At 38.0% G+C, this 12,915-nt stretch overlaps 1 protein-coding gene across 3 annotated transcripts in view; it reads right to left on the bottom strand.

Moving 5' to 3' along the window:
- Positions 1-10,594: 10,594 nt before the first annotated feature.
- Positions 10,595-12,915, bottom strand: part of anks1b (ankyrin repeat and sterile alpha motif domain containing 1B) — a 276,601-nt gene continuing 274,280 nt past the window's right edge. For all 3 annotated transcript variants that reach the window (XM_066667270.1, XM_066667271.1, XM_066667272.1), the window contains one exon: positions 10,595-12,846. In XM_066667270.1, the coding sequence (XP_066523367.1) occupies positions 12,798-12,846 (49 nt within the window). In that variant the 3' untranslated portion in view covers positions 10,595-12,797. The remainder of the gene's footprint in view (positions 12,847-12,915) is intronic.

The following is a 12,915-nucleotide window of genomic DNA, read 5'->3' as shown; positions in this document are numbered from 1 at the left end:
TTGGGATAATCTACAGCCTTGCATATTCAGGCAAACAAGGGGTTTGAGGGCGCAAGTGTGAGTATTGGGATGGGAGTGAGAATTAAAACATTCAAACAAGTTCAACTTCAAAAACAAACAAGCTACAGTCAGCTTCTTACACAAAAATGTTCCTATTTTAAGAGATGCAGAGCTTCTGAATGAACACAAGCATTGAGTTAGTTTGTTTTGGTGAGTTTTGGTGAATTGAGTCCTCTACGTTGCCTTTAAATGTTCTGTATACTCTTTATTAGATTATTAGGGCACAAACTCATTGTAATCAGATGCAGTGTTGGTACTGATCATGAAGGTGATTGTGAGGGGAGAGAACTGAAAATTTAGACTGCTATTAATCTAGCGTACCTGGCAGTACACAGGCTGGCACAGAAAACTTAGTCATGCTGAGTGCCCATCACTGCCCAGTGGCCTGCTGATATCACCACTCAAACCCTCAACTTACATACTGACCTCTAACACACTCTACTACACAGTCTGAGCAGCGTTAACAAAGGTCTCAGCCTATGTAGCCTATCAGTGTAAAATACAGTTATGGATAAACAAGTGAATGAAACATTTATCTTATTGTGTTTATTTTCTTATATCTTATATGTTTTTACCTAAGGAGTTTTGTTAATTACGTGTTTTGGTATAATGCATCCAAGTCAAGACTCCTTGAGCCTTTATTTTAAATCCTTTATGTCAGATATGTATAAAAAATTCCAGGATTATTATTATTATTTGTGTCTGACTGAGTATTGGAAATAAACTTGTAACGCTTATATGACCCCTAACTGGCCCCCATGTCCATCCATATCCCCCCACTGTCCTTGCCCCCTCCTGTTGCTCTGTGCAGTGAGGTGTGTGCTCAGGCGTCATCTTTCCCACCGCTCACTCTCACTGATCCCTGGCCAGAGAATGGTTCCTGTCAGCTGCTCACACTGCTGGGGTTCAGTTTATTGCTCACTCTCGTCAGGTCAGATGGCATGAGTCCATGTGTGTTTGTGTGTGCGCACACTAGATATTCATCTCATTGTGGGGACTAAAAATCTATCTACACATATACTGTGTGGATATCATGTCCATATGGGGACAAAAATAATGTCCCTGTGATGTAAATCATACACTTTAAGGTGAAGATATCAGTCAAATGTCTGGACACACCCACTCTGGGAGAGTTTAATTTCTAGAACCTTCTTAATGCATTTGAGACCATAGCCTGGGTTGTGCAGGGGTAGGGCTGGTACACAGTTCTATACAGTGAATAGACCTATTCCACCAATGACCAATGAGAAAATGTGTCTAAACCCTTGACTGATACTGTATGTTAAGCGTGAGGTTAGGTTTAGGACTAGGCCCAGGGTAGTAGTAGTTATGGTTAAGGTCAGGGTAAATCTCCACAAAATAAATGGATGTCTATGTAATGGCCCCTTGAAAGCATGTAGACATATGTATGTTTGTGCACTAGGGGTGGGTGATATGGCCCTAAAATATTATCATGATATTTCAGGGTATGTTCATGATAACGATATCTTTGGCGATATTACAAAACAATGAAAAATACTTTTATTAATTTCAATAACACACTATTGCAACAAAATAAATTATATTAATTATAATAAATATATGTAAAATATATCAAAAGTATTAAATGGTTTCATATAATAAAAAGTCTTATTTTACTACAAATGTAATTTCAATCATTCAGAGCCACTTTCCACAGTACCTCACTGTGCCTAAAAGACTCGTGTAAAGAATGTATGCCATTTTATGACTAATTGCATGACGTCATTAGGTAAACATGTTGGAATATCACAATATTTACTTTTTAAAATCGTTTAAAAAAAATTTATGATGATATTATTGAGAACAATACAATATGGCACAGCCCTAGTGTGTACGAGGAAGATTTCACACTGTGAGGACCAAAACCTGATCAAACCTGATTATAATTTAAGGTGTAGACATGTTTTAAGGTTGGGTTAAGTTTAGGGTTAATGTTTAGCTAGTATTAATTTTGCAAAAGTAATTGAAGTCCCCACAATTCACAGATACAATATTGTGTGTTTATAAGATACAGAGAAGGGCGGAGACCAGATGTCATAGCCTGTGGTCAGTGTGGGCTTCCCTCAGAGTTGTAGCCAGACAAGGCCAGCCTGTCTGTCCCACTACTATTGAACCATTCTAAGAAACAGCTATAAAAAAAAAAAGATTCAAACGTACAACCATAGTGGCAGCAGACACAATTTAGCCTGATTTGTCAGAAATGGCTGTATTAATCAATGGCTAAGATGTACACCCTATAGTGTGGAGTGTTATTTGTTTTTTTTTCTGTGTGAAATTATCCATGCTTGAGAAACTAGTTAAAAAAATGGCTGTATTTGTTGTAGATCCTAGCCAATCACTGTTAAGAACAGATCATTTATGTCAAATTTCTCTGACTGACTTGATATCTCAACTGAATTCTAGAAATGATAGACCTGTAGAATTTCCCTTTAAGTAAATAATTCACAACAACTCAGAGTTTATTATGATTTGATTAAATTTGATTATTTTGGAATTGTTATTAGGGTGGCACGGTGGTGTAGCAGGTAGTGTCACAGTCACAGAGCTCCAGGGACCTGGAGGTTGTGGGTTCGATTCCTGCTCCGGGTGACAGTCTGTGAGGAGTTTGGTGTGTTCTCCCCGTGTCCACGTGGGTTTCCTCCGGGTGCTCCAGTTTCCTCCCACAGTCCAAAAACACACGTTGGTAGGTGGATTGGCGACTCAAAAGTGTCCGTGTGTATTGCCTTGTGAAGGACTGGCGCCCCCTCTCGGGTGTATTCCTGCCTTGTGCCCAATGATTCCAGGTAGGCTCTGGACCCACCACGACCCTGAACTGGATATGTGGTTACAGATATAGAATGAATGAATTAATTGTTATTAATACAGGGTGGCATGATTGCCCAACAAGATTTATCTCTGCCACACAGCTCCAGGATCCTGTGTTCAGTCCTCACCTTATCTGCGAGATGTTGGCTGAGTTCTCTCTGTATCAATGTGGGTTTCCTCCAGCTGCTCCTGTAGGGGCTCCAGGCCACAACCTTTATCAGGACGAATCAGTTATAGAATATGAATGAATGAACTAATTCATGTTCCAGTGTTTTTATTACTTTTTTATTCTCAATTCACAAACATAAATTCCACACTTCTTATAAGGAACACCCTGTGCTCTGAATTAATTATACAACACACAAATCTTTACATTCACTGAACTTTTTTTTTCATAATCTGCCACATTAGAATAAAAACAACTCAAACAAATGTATATTTCAGATTTCAATGACTGAATGCATAAATTAATGAATATTATTGTAGTTGATTTTAACACTACAGGATCAATGCAGCTTTGGATTTTGACTGCAGGATTGATGCATGAAGATAAATCCATGTTTTGTTTTGGTTTTCTTTAGCTAAATGGAGTTTGATTTTAGGCGATCATGTGTTTGTGTATGCTCTGAATTATGGCCATTCACAGAGCTCATGAGGTTAGCCCTCAGCCACCTTGTTTGTCTGTGACACTGTGTTTGTGTATGTACATTCATGCTCAGTGTGTATTTCAGTGCACATGGCTACTCTGTAAGAGTGTGTTTTGTATCTTTCTCTGTGTTTGCATAATGTATGAGTGTGTGTGTGTGTGTGAGAGAGAGAGTGTGTGTGTGAGGGTGTGTGCACACTCTGTCAGTGCGTACATGCATGCCCACTGTATGAGAGCGCGTATATGTGTCTGTGTCTGGGTGGAGGTAAAGACTGTCATTTGTTGATAATACCTTCCCTACTTCAGGCATCCACTTTAAGCTGCTTTTGTCCAGGCAGAATGGGTTTAGTCAGCACAACACTGAGCACTCAGCACTATGGACAGCAGAGTGTTCTGAAAGATAACTGGGCCTGGCCTGCTGGTCTCCACAAGTGCTGGCCCAAATAGGCCTTATGCTTTTATCTTAATAATATAATAGCTTTATTAAATATGCATTGAAGTCCTGTTTTTATGAAGCAGTGAATGTTTTTTTGTGCACACTATGAGCAGCTCTTGGAAATATTTTGGTCCAGTTTGCATATATATATATATATAAAATATTATTAATCAGACATGAACATGCCAGCTCAAAAAGCTGTGTATTTTTTATTTATCCCAGTACTGTGTAAATACGCCGTATGTGTAAAAATATGTAATTTTAGTGCATTCAACTAATTTAACGAGCAGTCATTGTGAGCACACTCAGCTTCACATTTATATTATAAGGAATACAATTTGATTAATATCATAGAAAAGCATGAAAGGAAATTGATGCTCTGAAGCAGTTGCACATATGCTCAGTCACCAAGCATAATCCAGAAGGGCATTGAGCAGAGAAAACCCTTCTCTTGAGTGACTGAGCTCCATTCAGTAATTTTTGGGATGTCTCCCTGACCTCATTAATGTCCCTCCCTGACCTTTTGTAGCTAACTGCAGTTAAATGGAGTAGAATTAGAAGCAGTTACTTCAACAAATGGGGACAGAGTCCCCTGTTGTTACCCATCATTTCAGACAACAAAGTGGAATTTTGTCCCCACAAACTTTTGCCAATTTTTTTTCAGAAAGCGAGTGATGATCACCTATTGGCTCAGTTTCATTAATAAATTTACCTTTTCATTCACCTCTCCTGGTTACTTTGGCTGTGGTGAAAGCGGATGCTGGCTTGGTCAGCAGGCTGTGGGGTGTGTTGCTGGCCACTGAGTGTCCGCTGTGAGGCGTGGTCAGAAGTGGAGTGTGTGTATAGAGCTGGACGTGTGGCTGGCAGAGAACTGGTGCCAGCCGCTGCACACTGGGCTCATCACTTAGGTGACGACAGATCCCATGCTGCCGTTCGGCCAAATACCAGCACTGTTTTAGTCTCTGGCTTAGTCCCTGTCTTATTCTCTGCCTTTAGTGTAGCCTCAGCTGCTTAAACTGTTGTACATTGCCACAGGAACTATTTGTAAACTGGTCCTCATATATATGAATACGGTTTCAACTAATGAAATATTTACAAACTAAAACCAGATCAGAGTCAGTGTTATTACAGGAACATGGGAGTACTGTAAACAGTATTTCAGAGGATAGAGTGCACTCAGACATAAAGGTGCACAGGTACATTATTGTTACTAAAGGTACAAACAGTGCAAATGTATCCTTAACTGTATAACAGTGGTTTAACATTCCAGTTGTATTCCCTAGAAGTATATTCTCTTCTCCACAACTTTTTTTAAAAGCCCACAATATAAATCCTGGTGATTAAATGGGGTGTATAAAATCAACACAACAAATTTTAATTCTATAAATAATATAGAAAATGTACCATTGAGGGTACCATTACAGTGACACCAAAAGATACCACCAGTGACAATTTTTCTGACAGTGTATAATGTACAAATTTATTTTAAAAAAATATATTTTCTGAACGAATCCAATCTCGGAGATGTGACATTTTGCTTAAACAATGATGTTGTACCCCCAACATACACATAAAATGACAATTGGATAATTACAAATACAATTACAACATTACTAGTTAAGAAGGTTTTTCCATAAACTTGTAAAGCAGCATTTCTTAACCATGGTCATAGAGACCCCCCTGCCCTGCACATTTTAATGGTTTCACTGCATTAACACACCTATATTTCTCAACTTCTGAAAGCTCAATTGACTTGTTCATTAACTTAGTAGTTGAATCATATGTGCTGGGAGAAGAGAAAGCATAATGTGCAGGGCACGATGTCTCCAGAAAAAGGTTTGGGAAACACCGGCTTCTCTTATATTGCAGGGCCGATTATCAGGGTTATCAGTTAAATCAGGAGCAGGACGCTTGCAGGATATGTGGCCAACGGGAGGACTCGTGTGGTCAGGGTACAATCTTTAAAAATATAATACATGTATTTAGATATATAGGTTGTACTTTTAAAATCAACTGTAAAAAGGTTGTGTTGCAGAATATATTCATATCTGAGCAGTAAAATGCGTAAAGAGCCAATCAGCGCATCCTTATGTCATAGTACATATCTGACTGTGCTGAGAAAACCAGGCATAGAGGTTTGTAAGCTTTCTGTGTTGAACAATGTCCGTGTGGAACAGCCACCAGAAAGGTTGCCATCCGTGCTCTGAACTGTTATGGAACCTTCTTAGCTAGTACTGATATTGCATTCGTAATTTAAAGCCATTTTGTCATAATTAATTATTGATTTATTTGGATCCCCATTAGTTGCTATCACAATAACATTGTTCACCATTTGTCATTTTGTGTGTATGTGGGCGGTGAGGTGCACACTGTCATTGGTTAAAAATGTCTTCAAAATTTAAATTGTGCAGCAGGGAGAGAATTTTTTATATATATTTGTACATTATAGACTCGGAAATTTGCCACTGTGGTTGAATTGAATTCCGACAGCAGACAATCAATAACACTTAAGTGATATCATAGATTTGATCTTTTTCGGGTTTTGTAATATTTAATTCATGACATGAACACAGGGCTCATACACTGTAATTTCAATGTAATTAAATTAGTTTTAAAAAATTGGGAAAATCTGTCTCATCTTTTTAACAATACAGAGGATTATTAGGATTCTTTTATGGTGTAAAAATATTATTAGACATATATCTTCACAGTCCAAAATATATATAAACTCTACAGGAGAAGGGCAATTTTTAATCTTAACTTTCAGTGGAAGTGAATGTAAAATTGATTTTATTCCAAGTAATTTTGGAGCATTTCTATTGGTTCATTCATCATGCAATGTACACACAATGTGAAGGACAGCTGCTGTGTTCAAATAATGTAGCAAATCCATATAAAAAATCCATATAAATATAGGTACCTCTTTAATTGGAGAGCTATAATATGTAAGTACAAGGGCATGTAGAGTTCATTATTCAAAACCTTGTTGGTATGCTTACAACAAAATTTCCCGAAAAATAGTGCATACTTCATGGTAAATTTTAAGAATGCTTACTATGTTGTTTTTTTTTTTTTTTTTTTACTGCTGCTTCATTTCATGTAGCTTTCTTTGAAACCTACTTCTCCTTATCTCACTCAAAATCGATTTGGCACTTTCTGTAAGTGCTAATTAATTAATCTGTGGTAATTACATAAATGGTTATCCTCTGATACTTAATTTAGCAAATGGCTGGAGGATGTGAACCATCTGGGATACAAGGATCCTCCAGTTCCCTCTCTCCTGCTCCCTGTCTGTCTCTCTCTCTCTCTCTTTCTATTTTTAAGTGATACAATGCACATTGAGTGCATAATATTTAATAATAAGATCCCCTTTTGTTTTTTTGCTAAAATGTCATTCAGATACTTATTTGATGTTTGGGAATGAAAGCATGTCTTTGTTCTGGCAGTTTTTTTGTGTGTGCTTGTGAAACTGCTGCGAGCTTTCAGCCAAACTGAGGGGATTAAACTTTTAGCTTGGGCTGGAAATGTCTACATGGTGTAGATGTTTCTGATGGAGCTCCGCTGGGATCAGCAGCTAAACTTAACCTTCACAAAGAGCACTCTGGAGACATCTGCCAGACACAACTTGTACAGAATACAGGCCTCTCTCTCTCTTGCTCTCTGTCTGCTGGTGTGTCCTATATTGGATTTATATATATATAATTCTCAGAAGCAGAGAAATGTGCTCAATTAATCTAAGCCCAGCTCTGTAGGCAGCGTCTTTTTTTTTGCTCTTGAGGAGAACAACCCAAGTTCTAATCATAATACAGATGTAGGCCAGATGTAAGCATTATTAGTCCTTCCCAAGGACTTTACTTGGTGTGGTGTGGTGTAGTGTGATTGGCTGGCTACATGGCAGCAGTACTGACCAATAAGCTACACAACACACACTTCATAGAAATGCAAACACTGCTCTGAAATAGGCTATCTCTTCTGTGTGTGTGTTTGGTAATCTGTAGATGTTGGTCTCCATTTAAACAGTGCTGCTGCTTTGTGGAGCTTGTGTTCATCCGTCACTGAGTGAACCTGATTGACAGAGGAGTTCTCAAGGACTAATGAAGTAGGATAGGTGTAGAGGAATGTAAAGGTGGGAGCTCCATGGCAACAGAGGCCACCTCAGATGAAGCGTCTTTTCATCACCACCTAGGGCCAGATTACCCTGACAACGTACTCACTCACTCACTCACTCACACTCTCTCTCTCTCTCTCTCTCTCTCTCTCTCACACACACACACACATCCTTGTCAGAACACATAAGACATTTGTGTCTCTCACCCGCATCTCATTCACTGTGACAGGCATCATAGAGCTACTAATAACCCGATGCAGTTGATGCAGAAAACTGGAAAAAGAGTCAATTTGCAATATCTCCATTTTGTCCCAAAGGATGCTAGAATGTGCAGCATTTCTACTGAAATCATGCGTATTAATAGCCACTCTGTCTCTCGTTGCTGTAGCCTCTATTCTTTCAAGAAGACTTTAAAGCAGGGGTATTATGATTTAGGTCCAGTTGCTAAATGTTTCTCCCAGCAAAGGGTTTTTCTCGTCTCATTTCATAGTGGCACTTTACACTGCGGCTTTTGATTAATGCAACATTTTCAGAACAAGTATGACACACAGGTGGTCAGCCATTTGAAGATGTCTGCTTCAAACTAGACTCTGATATAGGATAACTCCTATAGAATTCAGCACTTTCAATAAAGCCCAATGTTGGGGCGTCTTATACCTCTATAGCAAAGGCTTAACATTGAGCTGTGCTGACAAATCTATTATATGAGGTGTGTTTATCTAACTGTACATCTAGCTAGAAAGGGATGGAAGTGTCTGGATACTTGGCCACATGGTGTTCCGTAATAAAGAATGGGTGCGTGTCAAATGTGGTGTGCTATTCTGATATTCTATTTTAGATGTTGGAATGTGTTTTTTTATTTTTTTTTATTTTATTTTTTTTATCGTTACACTTATATAGCGCCTTTCTAGACACCCAAGGACGCTTTACAATCTACACTGCTCAGAACGCTCAATTCACACACACACACTGGCGAGAAGCGGCAGCCAAACGCGCACAGCGTACTCTCAACCAGAACAGCCGTCCACCTGGAGGACTGGATCGGGCACTAGGACTTCACCCAGGACAGAGCGCCAATCCATATCTGGGCACACACACATTCACACTCATTAACCAGGACAGTTTTTACAGAAGCCAATTCACCTACCCTCCATGTTTTTTGGACTGTGGGAGGAAACCGGAGCCCCCGGAGGAAACCCACGCAGACACGGGGAGAACATGGAAACTCCACCCAGATGGGACTTGAACCCAAGATCCCAGCGCTGGGAGGCGAACGTGCTAACCACCAAGCCACCGTGCCGCAACTATCCATTATTTTGGTAGTCGTCTAATGTTTTTTTTTTATTATTAGTTGATGATTTGACGATTAAAAATGATAAGAATTTGTTTAATGTGGAACCCGGAGGCCAGCTGCTACACCGTTTAAGGTGGAATAGTGTGGCGAGTTTGTAGTTCTGGCTAGAACGGTTTCTTTTCTACATGATTTGTCTCTGGTAGAAATGTTAAAGAAATGACTAAACCAGCATATTTCTACTGCATTCTTGAGTTTTTCTTTTCTAAAGTCAACAGTTTGGGCCTAAATGTTTAAATTAGTCATTTACAAAATCGCTGCTATTGGTTTACACAAGGGCCAATCACTTCTGACCCGGCACCTAAGAGCTGTAAGCTGATCCCCACCCCCCCACATTTGTGGATCACGCTGCATTTTTTTTTTGGATCGGGGCGAAAGGAAAGTCTCAAAATCCAAAACCCCGCGAGAGGAAATGAACAAATGCACATCACGAAAAACACGTGAGTGACTTGATTCACAAATGCAGATTCTGCAATTTACAAATACATTTTAAATTCGAGACTTTACAAATATATTCATTGTAAATTTACACAAATGTATTTATTTTCACATAAAATTATATATCTATGAAACCCAAAAACATGCATTTATGAATGTAACTGTATTTGTACAAATTGCAGACCGTGACAGATTTGGATGTATTCATTTGTGAATAGTGAAACATATTTGTGACTTGTGTTTAATTTGTGGATTAACATTTGCACATTTGTAAAGTATTTTGAGACTAATCTCTTTCCATATGTGTGCTTGGTTTGTTTATTTTTCAGAGAATGGTTGAGTGTAGACTAGGGGTGGGAGATATGGCCCTAAAATAATATCACGATATTTCAGGTTTTTTTTTTTTTTTTTTTTTTTTTTTTTTGCAATAACGATGTTCTTGGCGATATGAATAAAACACTGAACAATACTTTTATTCATTTCAAGCATGCACTAATGCAACAAAATAAATGTTATATTAATATTAGTCTTAATAATTTAAATATATTTAAAATATATTAATAGCATTAAATGGTTTTATTTATTAAGTTTTATATTTCTAGAAATGCAAGTTTCAAATATTCAAATATAAAGAAGTGACAAAAGAAATCAGTAAACATTTGCTTATATTGTAAACATATAAACAGCAAAAAGGAAACAATTATACAAAAAAATAATCTTAAAGCTTCACAGTAAATAAGAAAACAAACACAAAATAGTTGTTGTGCTGAATCATTATGCAAACAAGACATATCATCATATTGATTTTTTTATTTTTTATTTTATTTAAAAAATAAATGATATTATAGCGAACGATACGATATGGCACAGCCCTAGTGTAAACGGCTAAAAGTCAGTGTGCATCTAGTTGAATTAGTTCTGAAAAATGAGAGTTGATGTTGTAAAATATGTGACAAGATTATTTTATGATGTGTCAAATAATTCATTTTGATAGAGAACTCTTCTGCGCAAAGGGATTTAACGACATCCTTAGTGGACACCGTTATAATCAACGTTTATGTCGACTGATAGCTGCAGTCTTACAAGATTGGTCCTGCACCATACTTGTACACACGAATATTTTTTGGTGTTTTCCCTCCTGTGAAACAAACTCAGCACAAGGCTTTAATAAGACTTATTGTTCAGTGTTAGAATAAGAATAAATACCAAAATGGGCAAGACTGGGACCTCATTTATAAAACGTACTAAAATTGAATTCTAAATGTTTCTGAATTTACAGTTAAGTGATTCATTAAAGCAACCTGTGAGACCTGTAGGACACTGGTGCTACTGTTCATGTAGGACAGTAAATTTGTTTTGATCTGCACAGAGCACATTTAATTCAATTTTATAAATCAGTACTTAAAAATGAATATTCCCTTATGACCGTTTTAAGATCTGAGCACATGCGCATTAAAAATGAGGCCTAAAATTCAGCAGGAGTATTGAGTAGATGGGGGGATTAGGGATTGGGGGACCTTCAGCATGGGCTAAGGGAAAGAGGTGGATATATAAAAAGTTAGGCTTCAGAATGCAGGCATGGAGGCTTTATTTAAATGCATGCAGGATTATGCGTGTGGGGCTAAGATGAGGAGGAAGTAGAGGCCACGCAGCAGGGAATGGTCGTACAAGTCCAATTTATTCCATGTGCTTTGCCTGGATATAAATAAAGACCAAACTTAGAAAACTAAGAGTGCTGGAAGCCCAAGCCTATTTACATGTAGGTTAGCAACTCTGCTTCTCTTCTCCTTACAAGCTCTTGATCAACAGTAAATCAGCCACACTTTGACCTCTGAAAATTTGGTACCATGTTGACCAGTGTGATATCGTAGCTTTTTTTTTTTTTCTTTTATTTCTTTGTTTTTATGTTAAACTACATTACATGTATGAACAATGAGTCAACAAAATATTTATTTACAGGAGAAACTGTGGCAAAAATCTCTACAGTGACACTGAGTTAAAATAGTACATCTGTCTCTGTGTAACAGCTCCGTGAGAAAAAAACAATGGCCTTTCATCTGAAAGCAAAGTTGCGTGGAGCCATTCACACATTCTCTGCTTTACTACAATAATAATCATCATAATACTTCATTTTTTTCATTAGGATGGCTATTATTCTCAAGCCCAACATATCATATAAAAATAATGTAACATTAAGACAACATTAGACAAGAATTGCACATTAAGAATAATTAATAATAATAATAATAATAGGTAATTAAGAAATAGAATAATGGCAGAATAGACTTCTATTAAACATTAAAATGTTTTGCCAATATGAATAATAATCTGCATGGCATTTTCAATCATGTCAACAACAAATCTGTAGTGATTTTGGCACGAGACGCGTCAATTTCATGATGTCCAGTGCAATAAATCCATTCACATTGTGCATAATAGTCATAATGTATCAACCATAAACAAACCAAAAGGAAATTGAAGAGGACAACTGAAAAGTAAAAATACAGCAACCCAAGAGGTCCATTCATACCCTGGTCTGTATTTTTGACTTTAGACCTGGGCAAAATGAGTCTTGAGAGTGACCATGGAATTATGTCCTATCTCCATGGCACCTTGCCTTACCCCCAACCTTCTCCCTCACACAGCATTAGTCCACGGACCCTCGCAGCAAAGCCTGAGCACAAAGCAGTGAAGAGGCTCTGAGTGAAGTGTACATTCAATTGGGAAAGGTCCAGATCCCTGTTGTTCTGTAGTCCACTGTGGTGTGTAAAAGGCCATTGGTCCACATCGGCAGTCTTTAACACACCGCGTTTACGCTTAATATCCGTTCATGAAAGGCTCTGCCATGTTTGTAGTCCAGTGACACTTTTAGGCTCCACATTTGTAGTCCTTTTTGCAATGTGTGTATGAGAGGGTCCATGTTAGGGGCTGGCTACATTCTTTGATTTCCACAGTAATAGACATGGGCGTCCGGCACTGCCCTGCGAATGAGATTAAATCACTTATCCAGAGCGTCCATGAAAAAAAAAAAAGGTTTTAAAAAAGGAAAA

The sequence above is a fragment of the Hoplias malabaricus genome, chromosome 4 (assembly GCF_029633855.1).
Source record: "Hoplias malabaricus isolate fHopMal1 chromosome 4, fHopMal1.hap1, whole genome shotgun sequence".
Lineage (NCBI taxonomy): Eukaryota > Metazoa > Chordata > Actinopteri > Characiformes > Erythrinidae > Hoplias > Hoplias malabaricus.
Note: the sequence above shows the minus strand (reverse complement) of the source record. Positions and strands in the feature narration are given on the sequence as shown.